The sequence below is a fragment of the Osmerus mordax genome, chromosome 25 (assembly GCF_038355195.1).
Source record: "Osmerus mordax isolate fOsmMor3 chromosome 25, fOsmMor3.pri, whole genome shotgun sequence".
NCBI lineage: Eukaryota > Metazoa > Chordata > Actinopteri > Osmeriformes > Osmeridae > Osmerus > Osmerus mordax.
In genome coordinates, this window is record NC_090074.1 from 4,479,421 (window position 1) to 4,492,799 (window position 13,379).

Genomic DNA, 13,379 nt, shown 5'->3' on the forward strand with positions numbered 1-13,379 from the left:
TTGTGCAAGGCCACAGTGTGGTATGTCCTTTCCAGAATCAGTTAGTTTTGCTACATCACTAAGAACATGTTTTGGTAGAGATGACCATTCAAGGTATATAATATATATATGTGTATACTTCTCCACTCTTTGTTTTCCTTGCTCTTATAGCTGCACCAACTCCTATAATGGCTGTCATTACACAATGACACAATGTTTTAAACGACAAAAAGGGTGATTTCGCTCGACTCGGTAATCTTAACACGCGACACGTGTCTCGTGTGTTTTGTCTTTCACACAATTGTGCTTAATTTAAACTTTCCCACCCTTTTGTCCAAATTTTTGTCCTTCAGGGTAGCCGTAACCATGGCAAAACGCCAAAAGATGCAGGTGACTGTTACCGAGAGAAACCTTAAAGAGGCTAAGAGGAGAAAGGTCGTCATCTCTGTGTTGTTAGTCCTGGCCATACTGGGAGTGCTGGCCGCAGCTGCATATGCCAGTATGTTCTCATCATCCACATGTTTGACACAGCCCCCCTTTTATTTTGCCTTTCGTTATGATTCACCTCTTTTTTTTCCATCCCCCTGTTTTCGCGTTCCAGTCAAACTGCTGGTCTGCAGCAAGTTCTTCTTCTGCCCCAAGTCCTCGCGCTTCATCCCCGCGGCCGAGGTGTGTGACGGAACGTCGGACTGCGCGGCTGGAGAGGACGAACTCGACTGTGTGTCCAGTCAGATGGCCAACACCACCTTCCCATGTAAACACTACCCTCCGTCCAGCCTTTGACCTCTACAACCTTACTTTGCACTCTAATCTCTACCCTTTTTTTTCTCGAGCCAACCTTAATGCCATCTCTCCTGCTCCAACACGCTCTCTCTCTCTCTCTCTCTCTCTCTGTCTGTCTCTGTCTCTGTCTCTGTCTCTGTCGCTGTAGTGCGGTTGGTGGGAGAAGCCATGGTCCTCCAGGTGTGGAGGTTGGCGATTGGCTGGAGCAGTGTTTGCGCAGAAGACTGGGGGTCGCAGCACACCCGCGCCGCTTGCCAGCAGCTGGGCTACACGCTGTGAGGACCCACCCACCGAACCTCGTCTGCGTCAACCAATCGCCATCCCCTACCTCCTCAGTGACTTCCTCCTTCTCCACCTCCGCCAGGAACCCAGAGAGCAGGAAGGTCCCGGTCCACAGCCTGACCTCGTCTCTGGCTACTTCCCTCAGCGCCGTGAGAGCAGAAGCCAAGGGGCCCCTCCCAGCGGCGATCACCAGCAGGTAGGGAAGGGGGAAGTCCTCTGGCTGCCCCCCAACCACTGTCTCACCGACGTGCAAGTCAGAGCAGGTGTCTTTTGCTTTTCCCTGACAGGCCAACCTGCCTCTCAGGCTCAGTGATTGCGCTCTCTTGCTCAGGTAAACGCTTCCCTTTCTTTCCGCGTTTGTGTCTTTTCAAGACCCAACCGTTTGTGGAGTCACTGTGTGTGTGTGTGTGACCTCCCTCCTAGACTGCGGCACTGTGGGGGAGCAGGACCGGGTGGTGGGGGGCTCCGACTCCACCATCGAGCGGTCTCCCTGGCAGGTGAGCCTGCGCCTGAACGGCCAGCACGCCTGCGGAGGCTCGCTGGTCTCCCTCGCCTGGGTCGTCACCGCCGCCCACTGCTTCAGCGGGTCAGTACGCTCACGGACACTCCCGTTCACGCCTCAACCTCTTGTGGTCGCGCGTTGGAACGTACGCTTCCTGTCAACCGGTTTGGAAAAGCCTTTTAGGCTAGCCAATGTTTTATCTTCATATTGTTAAATGACCGTTTGTTGCATATAGAAAACGGGAACGTGCTAACTTTTGACGGCTGCGTTGGCGTTTGTCGTCAGTGTGACCTGTTTTTCCACGTCGCACTTTGAGGTTCACTGTCTCACACAGACAAAAGGAGCGGGCCCACTGGCAGGTGGTGCTCGGGAGGACTAACTTGGGCACCTCTGGGAGGGCGGTGTCGCTGGCTGACATCATCATCCACCAAGACTACAACCCGTCCCTCAACGACTATGACATCGCCTTGCTACGCCTGTCTCAGCCTGTCACTGTTGGAGGTGCTTGATGCTTGCAATCTCTCATTCTTGTCGGTAAATGTTGTGACCGGAACTGAACATATGGCTGGACGTCCGTCATGGATTGCATTTGCTTCCTTGACGAAGCACGTTTCGAGAATTGGGTCAATATCTTGCCATACTGCCATCTAGTGTTCCTCAGGGTGAACTGCTGAGAGTGATTCTGTCGAGTGTGAGGTACAAATATCCATCAGTCACCACCCAAGATATGCAGACAACAGCAGAGATTTAGTGTAGGAGCACACTGCATGTTTTCCTCTTGCCTAACGAAATCATTTTGGACTCAGACACCGTCAAACCAGTGTGCCTGCCTCCCACCAGTCCACCTTTGAACGCTGGAGACCCCCTGGTGGTGACAGGCTGGGGCGTCCTTCAGGAGAAAGGTAAGGCCTGGCTTTGGACCCACGTTGGATAAAACAACATGGCTGGTAATGGGAGCAGGGGGAAAAAAAACGTGAAATCAAATTGAACCTGAAGCCTAAACGAGGCTTGCAGCCGGCGAAAGAACCAGAAAGCCCTGTCGCCTCTCCTCTGTTCTCAGGTCAGATCTCCACGGTCCTTCAGCGGGCCACCTTGGCTTTGATTGACAGGGCCGTGTGTTCCCGCCCCTCCGTGTACGGCTCTCACATCACTCCCAGAATGCTGTGTGCGGGGAGCATGGATGGGAAGGTGGATTCCTGCCAGGTACCAGTGTAGCCCTTTGTCTATGGGGGGTCAGATGGCTGAGCGGTTAGGGAATTGGGCTATTAATCAGGAGGTTGCCGGTTCGATTCCCTGCCGTGCGAAATGACGTTGTGTCCTTGGGCAAGGCACTTCACCCTACTTGCCTCGGGGGGGGAATGTCCCTGTACTTACTGTAAGTCGCTCTGGATAAGAGTGTCTGCTAAATGTAAATGTCTATGGTCTTACCACCATCTTTGTTTGGACTATCACTCATGAGATGTTCTCCCTGTCCCCCCAGGGTGACAGTGGGGGTCCCCTGGTGTACCTGTCTGAACGCTGGCAGCTGGTGGGTGTGGTGAGCTGGGGTATAGGTTGTGCCCGTGCCGGGTACCCTGGTGTCTACAGCAGGGTGGACTACCTGCTCAACTGGATCTTCTCAGTCATGGAGGTAGGAGTCTTCCAGGGGAGAAACATTTGCAAATGGAGGACGAGCTGATTTGTAAACTTGATTGGAACTGTACACTCATTGCATGTCATGATGCCCATGTCAACCTAATCATCATGTTTGTCCTGTTCTCCAGAGATACCCTTGAAGCTTTGTTTGCGGCAAACGATGGAAGGAATGGATTGCGTCAGTTTTCATGAAATGCTTTGCATCAAACCGTTTCAGGTCCATGTTCTCTGACGAGTGTTTTTAACTGAGATGTCGTATTGTGGTTACAGGAAACCTCTAGATGTTACACGTGCACCTTTTTTAAAATGGTTTATTTACTGTCAAATGTTTGCTTTGAAGTTTGGCATAATTACTAATGCTGTGTAAGGCAATGAAGAGCTTATTCAAGCACTATATTCAAGCTATGTTGTCTCATTCCTAAGTGACAAAGACGAGACAAAATGAAAGGGCATGTGATTTAATTCAAATATTTTATTCGATTCTGTGGCTTTTTATAATAAAGAAAAATAGAACTGAAGTGTGTGTGGTATTGTATGGAGGACATTCTTTGAAGGGGAACAGGGAGAACATGGCTATACATTCATGTGAGGAACATGGGGGGGACGGACGGACCCCGCAGGGTCGAAACACCTTTCCTTGCTGCTCGTAACCAAGGGGTCAGTATGTAGGGCCAAAGTAGGCGGTTGAAAGCCAGACTTCCCCGTTCAACTCTTATCCACCCAGTCTTTCAGTGAAGGCATTTGGAATGTTTTCACACTGTCCCGACCCCCCCCCCCCCCCCCCAACAAAAACGGCGAATTGCGTTTGGCTAATGTTGGAATACGATTCTTTTATAACACTGTTGTGGTTGTTTTTCCATGACCCCTTAGAATTGGTTATTGAGCAACAGGGACGTTTCACAAACATTCTGTGGTCAAAGGTGCAATACAAGTCACGTCTACAGTATTTTCCCATAACTGTTCCGAGGCACCAATTGGAAATGCACAGGACTTCAACAACACATTGGCATTCTTTTCACAGGAGTAAAGATAAATTGTCTCGGTAGTTCAAAGGGAGCTTGCCCACCACAATGGCAGAAGAACTTTGCATATCTTCTCGGGTTACTCATATTCAAGCATATTCCAAAAGGTTAAAACTTTAGTTTCATATTGAATTTTCACCTCAACTTTTCACCGAGTCATCCATGGAAACCCGAGGTGGAATAGGAGACGTTACATCACAAGGCCTTTTATATCTGGGACCAAAAACGTCCTATTGAGACGTGAAAACACAGGTTTCTCAACATCCGTCAAATAAAAACATTGTAGGAAGGTCGACCTCAAAGAAAGAAGTTTTGTATCAGTGCAGTTACATGTAGAGACAGAGGATGTTTGTCAATACAGGGTCCACACCCACTGTCCAACTGCTGCTCTGTGTTTGTTATTGCTTACATTCTAGAGGAGCTGTAACATGTTATAATAAACGGATCCATCTACGGTACACAGGCCTGGAGATCTAGGAGACACCCCATCGGTGGTGGGGGGGGTAGTCTGTCAATCACTCCATCCAGCCATGATGCTGGAAGACGGTATAGTCAAAGTTGTATAACTTATTCTGGTGCACATGTTGATAAGGTCTCTTTCAAATGTATGACCAAATCTCTTCCCTTGCCTGAAGCTTTTAAATCCTGACCGTGTTCCAATCCATGTTTAATCCTGTCATTCGTCATAATCATTTCAGCTGACTTCCTCTGACTGCTTCTCTGACTGGCCGATCATCGCTACTCGAAATATAAACACATACAGAAAAAGTAAACAATAAATATATCCCTATGTTCAAGTTTCTTTCCGTCTACACGGCGCAGCTAGTCAATCATACGGCTCGTTTATCTCAACGTTTGCAGAAGCAGCGCTACTTTGACTCGACGTGGCATAACCGCGACCTAGCAGCTTCTGATCACAGTCCCTTTCTCGTCCTGATGGCGACTCACGTCAAAGTGAGGCACGGTATTTCCGCTACCGCTCCTGTCGAGGTCTCTCGAAAAATGCCCTCTTTTTCCAGGAACACTAGCATCCCTTGGGATCACCCGAGGTATTCGGATAACGAGACATTCAGGTCAGGGAGTCACAGATATTGTCTGTGAGCCACTCCCTTGACACAATCCTTGGTCTGAATGATTATTCCTAAAGGGCTTTTAACAACATCATGACAGCAATAACATTTGGGGATGGGCCTGGTGATTATCTTGTAATCTGCTCCACCCGCTGGAGATAGGGGCAAATAGGCAATTTTTTTCTGCTTCCATTATTTGAGAATCATGGATTTAAGTTGAATGCAATGCAGCTCATGGGTATTTATTGCAAGTTGTGAGAAATGCTCTGTTGGGCATGTGTTGTGAATGCTGTGTGGATAGATTGTTAATGATGAGCTGTCAGTGGAAAATGTGCATCTACGTATATCTCAATGTTTCGACTAACCTTTTACCTCATAGTGCATAGCCTTGCCAACTGGGGATTGTTGGCACCATGATGTGGAGACATTTGGAATCAACCTCAAGCAGATACTGAATGCAAGGGCCTAGCCATTAAAAAAGAGATTACGTTTCTATTGTCAAGCACTGTGTTTAAAATCTGGACTGTTGTTTTACATGCTTAAAAATGCATTCGTTATTTGTCTTAAAGCAGCATATTCAAAGGTTCATTCGATTTTCTATGGGGTTGGTTTCAGGGATTGTCTATCATATCATTCACCAGCTTGTATTATTTGGTTGCGTTTTGCTGTTTCATAAATAATTATTTTGCACTTGTCCTTTCTGCCAGTAGGGGTAGACAGAAGCATGAAACAGGCACCTGTGTTTTATATTAGGCAAAGAAAACTTATTAGGAGCTGAGCTGAATCCATATCCTTGCCACACAAATGCCCTTAATGCTGACAAACAAAACAAACTCCTCGTCGCAGACCAAACTAATTAGCTCAACTTCAGTTAAGGAAATCATTTTGGGATGAGCATACTCTGGACTCAACAAGACTAAACAAATTCATAGGAATAAGAGGCCAATGTCAGGAGATTTTGGTTTTACATTCATCTTATAGACTTTATGGATAATTTTTGTGGATATTTAACCATATTATGGTCTGAGTTCTGGAGTGTTTGCGTGAGGCCTAGAGCATGGTGTCGGGAACAAGATTCAGCCCAGAAAAAAACAGCTTACATTGCATTAGTTCCTGTCTCAAGCATATTCTAAACCAAAAATATTACTTATTACATATATCATGGTTTTTTTCCTATCATGTATGAAAATCCAATCCTAGGTGTAAGTGTTTTCTATCATATGTCAACTTGGACGTATTGGAGTCTTTTGTGCATAAACATGTGCACCTGTGAATTTATGCTGTCGACTGATGCCTATTTATACATGGCTACATTCATGCAAGTACTTTCATTTCTTCTTTGGTGTCGCTTTCGAGTCCCCTTTGGATCCTGAGAGGCCGTTTTCGGTGTTGTCGATCCCTGAGGAAGTCACAAGGCACTCCTTACTGCGAGAGGGAAGGAGAGGACATGGGGTTAAAGCCGCGCAACCAAACAGCATTCCATTCCCCGTGCATAGCGCGAGTACAGACGGGAGCGGCTTCTCCTCCGCGCCGCCGGTTCCCACGCACTGGGTATCTCTCGCCCCCCTCCCCCCTCTCCGTCGGACTCACTTTTTCTCCTCCATCTTGGCAAGGACGAAGATGGTCAAGTTCTTCAGCAGCATGAATCCCATCAACAGGGCAATGCCCCCGCCCACAGCTGAGGCGATGATGATGGTGAGGGTGTTGTCCACCACCCTTACTGCCGACGCCACGCCCGCCGGGGAACAGAGGGGGGAGAACAGAGAGAAGAGAAACGAGGAGGGGGGGAGGGAGGGGGGAGGGGAGGGGAGGAGAGGAGGAGGGGAGGATAGGGGAGGAGGGGAGGGGAGGATAGGAGGGGAAGGGAAGTGGAGGGGAGGACAGCACAGGATATGAGATAAGATTCACTTCCTGTATTACCCAGCATCATCTTACATGAACTCTGGAGGGTGCGTGCATGTTCCTCGGTGTGTCCGGCTCGCACTCACGCTCGTCCACCACGCTGAGGGTGAAGATGGCACTGTGGTTCTTGAACTTCTCCTTGGGATTGCGTCCGAAGCACGTGTACTCCCCGTCGTCCTCGAAGGTGATGTTGGCCAGCAGGATGGAGATGTTGTTGGACGGCGTGTTGCCCACAAACTCCACCCGCTCGTGGAAGACGCTCACGTGGGGCTCCACCCCCTCGTACGGTATCGTCGACTCGCAAAGCTGGAGGGGAGGAGGTGGCTGTCAATCGTCTACGCCTCAAAACACGGAACGGAGCCCTCCAGTCTTTAACCCCCGAGTTCTGTTTCGCTGAAGCCGCGTCACGGTCAGGAGTCAGGTGGCTGAGCGGTGAGGGAGTCGGGCTAGTAATCTGAAGGTTGCCAGTTCGATTCCCGGCCAAATGACGTTGTGTCCTTGGGCAAGGCACTTCACCCTACTTGCCTCGGGGAGAATGTCCCTGTACTTACTGTAAGTCGCTCTGGATAAGAGCGTCTGCTAAATGACTAAATGTAATGTAATGTAATGTCACAGTACGTGAGATGGACATTGCAAAACCTCTATATCTCATCTGAGTGTGATAATCTGATTTTTTAGATTGTAAATGTAGTTGGACTTGTTTCTAGAATAACTGGCTGATCTAGTGACTTTTAACACACATTATTTTATTTTTGACACATTTTCTGACTGCACTGGCAGCCGAATGTACTTGTTTTAAGCACAAACAAGCTCACAACGAACAATTATCGCACTTAAAATTGGACCGGGTACTTCATTTCCAACGTACGCAGCTATACGGAACGTCAACTATCTTCGTCTGACACAGTGATTCCCAACCCTGGTCCCTCAGGGAACCCCTGTCCTGCATGTTTTAGACGTTTCCCTGCTCCAACACACCTGATTCAAATGAACCATCACAAGCAGGCTTCTGCAGAGCTGGATAACGACCCATTCATTTGAATCAGGTGTGTTGGAGCAGGGAAACATCTCAAACATGCAGGACAGGTGTTCCCTGAGGAACTGGGGGTTGGGAACCAACCGCTGGTCTAACCGACCGCTTCAGACGGTTTCCACCGAGGAAGCGACGGGACAGCGTCTGACCTTCTCCATGGTGCCGTTGGCGTTGAACTGCCAGTTGAAGTAGAGGTTTTTGATGCCGATGCAGCTGGCGTACGTGCAGGGCAGCAGCACCGTGCTGCCGTTCACCGCCACGAGGAACGGGATCTTCCCCGTGGACATCTCCAGCGCGTGAGCCGCCCACGCACCTGGGAGGGGGGAGAGGAAGACACGTGAGGTGTGTGTGAGAGAGACACACAGAGAGAGAGAGACATACACAGAGAGAGAGAGAGAGAGAGAGACATACACAGAGAGAGAGAGAGAGAGAGAGAGAGAGAGAGAGAGCAATTCCTGTAATTCATGTAAACGATTTCACCCAAAGCGACGTGCACACGCGGGGTTCGAGCGAGCGACACCCCGTTCACTTGGTGTCGCCCGCTCTAACCGCTGGGCTATCTCCGTCCCCCCCACAATGAAAGGTCTTCCAATGACACGACTGATGACACGCACTTCCTGAAATCAATTGGGTTCGAATCCCCTTTTAGGGGCTGATATTGTTTCCTTATTGATCCTCCCACGTTCATTTCTTGACCACGGAGGAGAGAGAAAGAGTAGACGGTGCACATTTCCCCGGCCCGCTCTATCCCAAATGTTGAAATCTTTGTCGATTGTTATTGTCCTTCCACACGATCCTTTCTCTGGTGGGAGAGCTTAACACCAGGGGCAGGCTGACTCCTTCTTGGACTTAATGGCCCGCTTCGACCTTTGACCTTAGCTGTCATTTCAGCTGTTACTTACAGACAGACAAACTGACTGACTGACTGACAAACGGACTGACTGCATCTGAAATGCAGCATGAGGCAGGACCATGACGCAACGAACGGGGGGAAACTAGTTCCGAGCGCGAAAGCCGTGGCTCCTCCGTAAGTCGGCGATGCGAGCCCCGTCGTCTTGACGCAGTGAGAAGGAGGGAAAGGGGAGCGAGGGGGTCGGGGCGGGGGCGGGGGAGACGGGAGTGATAAACCGAGGAGACGGAGCCATAAAAGGAGACACGGCCCCCGTCGATTCGCCGAGCGACGACAACACGCAAGGGGAGGCCGCCGTGATGGTCGTTCGCCACAGACACACACTGAGCTGGTGTGTGTCTGTGTGTCTGTGTGTGTGTGTCTGTGTGTCTGTGTGTGTATGTGTCGGGGGCGGGGGGGTTTATTTACGGTCTCTTGGATGTTCTGAGGCCGTTCAACTTAACGCCAGCTCATTAAACGCAGTCATTAACAAATGAGTTGGGATCCCTTCCACAGGAACCTCCGTAAAAGAATCCAAATAACGCTCTGAAGCCCAGCCACCCTCCTTAACACAATCCAGATAACGCTGACACCGGCTGAACTGGGAGTGGGCCTAAAGATGATCTATGGCCGGAACCCCTGTTCGCCCGGAACGCTGTCCGAACAGTTTACTCCGGCCGTCCGTCTCTTTAACTCTCTAAACATGGCTGTCCTCGTTCTCTGCTTCCCCTCCCGCTCAGTGTGTCCCTCTGCGAGCCCCCCCCCCCCCCCCCTCTTCTTCTTTTCACATATGCCAGCCCTCAGCTGGTGTGACACATCATCAACAAACAGTGTTCAAGGTCGACTCAGGACGAGCCCGTTCCCTGCAGTTCGGGGACGGGACAGTATCGGGCTGGAAAGTACAGAGGAGACTGCATTGAGAGGGGCATGCGCATGCATGCATAATACCTTTGAGTATGACTGCTCCCTCTCTCTCTCCCTCTCCCTCTCTCTTCATTTCCCTCTGCTCCCTCTCCCTCTGTCTCTCTCTCTCTCTCTTCATTCCCCTCTGCTCTCTCTCTCTCTCTCTCTCTTTCTTTCTCTCTCTCTCTCTCTCTCTCTCTCTCTCTCTCTCTCTCTCTCTCGCTCTTCATTCCCCTCTGCTCCCTCTCTCTCTCTTCATTCCCCTCTGCTCTCTCTCTCTCTCTTCATTCCCCTCTGCTCTCTCTCTCTCTCTTCATTCCCCTCTGCTCTCTCTCTCTCTTCATTCCCCTCTGCTCTCCCTCTCTCTTTCTCTTCATTCCCCTCTGCTCTCCCTCTCTCTCGCTCTCTCTCTCTTCATTCTCCTCTGCTCTCCCTCTCGCTTTGCCCCAATGCAGCACAGTGATGCTGCAGAAACGCACCCAAGGTAAACGCTCACTCATTCTCCCCCCTCTCTGTTTTCCTCTTCCTCTCTCATCCTCTCTCTCTCTCTCTCTTCTCTTTTCCTGTCTGTCATCTCATATTACCTTAGGATTGTGTGACAAAAATGGAGCTAATAAGCCTGGGACAGTAATGCAAACTGTAGGTTAACACACTCAAACCCCAATACCGATAAATGTCGATCGTCCACGGCATTGTTTGTTTGCCTCTGAACGCCCTCAAAGTTCTGTTTGCAGAGTTATCCCTGTGTGGTGGTGGCTTAACTAGAACACTGGCTAACTGCTCCACTTTCTAGCCTACATATGTCAGTGCTCTGAGTACAATGCATGCGTGAAACGCCGACGTAAACGGAGGTCCTTGAAACTTGCGTTCCGTCGGAAATAGGGCATAATGTATGTCCCTTCCTCGAGGCCGGCGGTATGCGGTCTTTGAGGAACCAGACGAACCGCCCAGCCTCCTTGTGCGGTTGGCTACAGTACGTCATGCCCGTAGCACGTCTCAGCCACTAAGGGGCGCTGTCCGAGTGGGTAGGTAGGGGGAGGGGGGGGGGTGCTCTGTGAGACACAGCCCGTGCGTGGCTTGGGCGGCTTCGCGGCTTTCCGGACAGCTGTCAGCGGAACCGGTGCAACATTAGCCTCGCCGTTTAACCCTGGACACGCTGCCGTCCTGCGCCACGCAGCAGCGAAATCTGCCCATCCGCCCGCCTCTAGCCCAACCCTGGGTGGGTGAGCCCGGCTCGACACCCACCCCTGAACCGACGGCTAACCCCCTTTCTAGAAATACGATTCCACTCGCTTAAAGTCCCTCAAAGATCACAGACGTCGACGGACACTGCTGTCACTACAGACATGCCCCACTCCCTCGCCCCCTGCCGTTGCAAGGCATTTTGATATACGATAACACCGTTGCTTTTGACCTAAATCTACAGAAGAATTTCTGTGCATGTACAATCTTTGACGCTGGGGAATGCGTGAGAGGTAGGCCCGAGCATTTGTTCCATGTGTGTATCCTGTATTATGTCTGGGGGAGATTGGCTTGACAGGGCTATTTTATAGGTCATAATTATGTCAAATCCAATCATACTTTGGATAGTCCTTTTTATAAGCAATGTCTCACATGGCTTCACAGAAGCCCACATCCTAACTTAAGCACAGTTTTCCAACAAAACCAAACCAGCACCACTCTACCATCTTTCATTTTACCACAGGATCAAAAAGCGAGGCCCCGATTCTAGTATCACAGGCTTAAGAAAAGTTTCGAACGAAAATCGAATCAGTGCACACCATTCCTGATTCCCTCGGACTGCTGCGGGTCGAATATTCCAAACAGAAGCAGATGTAGAACCACACACACAGAATAGTATACCGTCGACAGAAAACGGTCAATACAAGAGAGTATATAGTGGGATAGTAAAACAACTTACCAAGGAGCAGAGTGAGGATCAGGCCGGTGCTGAACGCGTGTGTGGGGAACGCACCCTCCCTCTCAGCCCTTCTCCTGTGAACCTCCATGGCGGTCAGATTGGATCCGAAACGCACCAAGCTGTAGGATCCAGGCCCGGGAGTCTGTGAAGCCCAATTCCCCCCCCCCCCCCAGAGTCGGTAATCCCAGATCCTCGGTACTGCTGGAGGCCGGGGACCGTGTGTGTGTCGCTGCCTGAGTGTCTGATCTCAGCCAAGGCACGTCCAAATGTTCCCCCCCCTAGTCCTGGTTGCGGAGCATCTGCCTGCCAGCCTCCTCTGTGGTCCTACGAGAGGGACTGTAGGTTAGACAGAGGGCGCACGGGAGAGGGGGAGGCGGGGGAGGAGAGGGGCCAGGGAAGAGGCAGGGGAAACTCGGAAGGAAAAGTTCCCAAATCGAATGTGTTACGGAAGATGTTGAGCGTGTGAGAGGACGGGAAGCGAAGAGGAAAACAATCGGAGACGAGATGAATAGTGTGTGTTTGTGTGCGTGGAGAGAAAGAGAGGGAGTGAGTGCGTGAGAGAGAGAGAGAGAGAGAGAGAGAGAGAGAGAGAGAGAGAGAGTGAGTGCGTGAGAGAGTGCGAGAGAGAGAGAGAGAGAGAGAGAGAGTGCGGAGAGAGAGAGAGACAGAGATAGGGAGAAAGACAGAGATAGAGAGAGAGATAGAAAGAGAGGGAAAGAGAGAGAGAGAAAGAGAGAGAGAGAAAGAGAGACGGAGAGAGGGAAACAAAGAGAGAGAGTAAAGAAATAAGAGAAAGAGACAAAGGGAGAGAGAGAGAGAGAGAGAGAGAGAGAGAGAGAGAGAGAGAGAGAGAGAGAGAGAGAGAGAGCAGACGTGCGATGCTCTATGCGTACTGTCAGAGCTGCGTTCCAGTTGCTCGGTACCTGCTCCTGCGGCTGGTGTTCCCTGAGAGGCCGGCAGGCTGGCGGCGCAGCTGAGTCAGGGAGGACGGGCACGGCGGCGAGGCGCAGGGGAGAGTCGAAGCAGGAGAGAATCACTGCACAGTCAGTCAGGGCGCAGAGTCAAGGAGAATCCAGCCAGCGCTTCCTCTGCACAGAGAGGCACACTGCAGCCCCAGCGAGAGAGAGACAGAGAGAGGGAGAGTGTGTGTGTGTGTGAGAGAGAGAGAGAGAGAGAGAGAGGGGAGAGAGAGAGAGAGAGAGAGAGGGAGTCCGAGAGAAAGAGAGAGTCTGACTGAGATATGAGAAATAGTCTGCGAGAGAAAGACTGAGAGAGAGAGCGTGTGTGTGAGAGAGAGAGAGAGCGTGTGTGTGTGAGAGAAAGAGAGAGAGAGAGAGTCTTAGAGAGAGAGAGAGAGAGACAGATGGAAAGTGAGGGGCTGTGGGAGAAGGGCTGCGGCAGTATTCCTGATGACTGAAGTCAGGTTCTGGTCTCCTTCCTGGATAACCGAGACCAAAC

At 50.5% G+C, this 13,379-nt stretch overlaps 2 protein-coding genes across 2 annotated transcripts; one reads left to right on the forward strand and one right to left on the reverse strand.

Annotated features, from left to right (window-relative positions):
- The first annotated feature begins 336 nt into the window (after window positions 1-336).
- Window positions 337-3,689, forward strand: LOC136933561 (transmembrane protease serine 4-like). Its single transcript, XM_067229001.1, has 11 exons — window positions 337-478; window positions 581-733; window positions 911-1,037; window positions 1,127-1,240; window positions 1,332-1,375; window positions 1,468-1,630; window positions 1,881-2,047; window positions 2,353-2,448; window positions 2,607-2,749; window positions 3,027-3,176; window positions 3,310-3,689. Exons 1-11 carry the CDS (start codon window positions 346-348, stop codon window positions 3,319-3,321), a joined length of 1,302 nt encoding a protein of 433 aa, XP_067085102.1. The 5' UTR covers window positions 337-345; the 3' UTR covers window positions 3,322-3,689.
- On the reverse strand, window positions 3,634-12,091 carry scn4bb (sodium channel, voltage-gated, type IV, beta b). The gene is made up of 5 exons (XM_067229002.1): window positions 11,922-12,091; window positions 8,358-8,521; window positions 7,262-7,481; window positions 6,864-6,993; window positions 3,634-6,698 (listed from the first exon to the last, which is right to left on the reverse strand). The coding sequence occupies exons 1-5, from the start codon at window positions 12,007-12,009 to the stop codon at window positions 6,602-6,604; spliced, it is 699 nt and encodes a 232-aa protein (XP_067085103.1). The 5' UTR covers window positions 12,010-12,091; the 3' UTR covers window positions 3,634-6,601.
- Between the last annotated feature and the right edge of the window lie 1,288 nt (window positions 12,092-13,379).

Bases quoted from the DNA above. Each gene is read 5' to 3' on its own strand.
- LOC136933561 (XM_067229001.1), top strand. From the start codon at position 346: ATGGCAAAACGCCAAAAGATGCAGGTGACTGTTACCGAGAGAAACCTT. The intron at 1,038-1,126 runs GTGAGGACCCAC...CACCTCCGCCAG, and splicing joins CAGCAGCTGGGCTACACGCT to GAACCCAGAGAGCAGGAAGG. The intron at 2,048-2,352 runs GTGCTTGATGCT...TTTTGGACTCAG, and splicing joins TCAGCCTGTCACTGTTGGAG to ACACCGTCAAACCAGTGTGC.
- scn4bb (XM_067229002.1), bottom strand. From the start codon at position 12,009: ATGGAGGTTCACAGGAGAAGGGCTGAGAGGGAGGGTGCGTTCCCCACA. The intron at 6,994-7,261 runs GTGAGTGCGAGC...TGGCGTCGGCAG, and splicing joins CCTCAGCGTGGTGGACGAGC to TAAGGGTGGTGGACAACACC. The intron at 6,699-6,863 runs GTGAGTCCGACG...TCCCTCTCGCAG, and splicing joins GCCAAGATGGAGGAGAAAAA to TAAGGAGTGCCTTGTGACTT.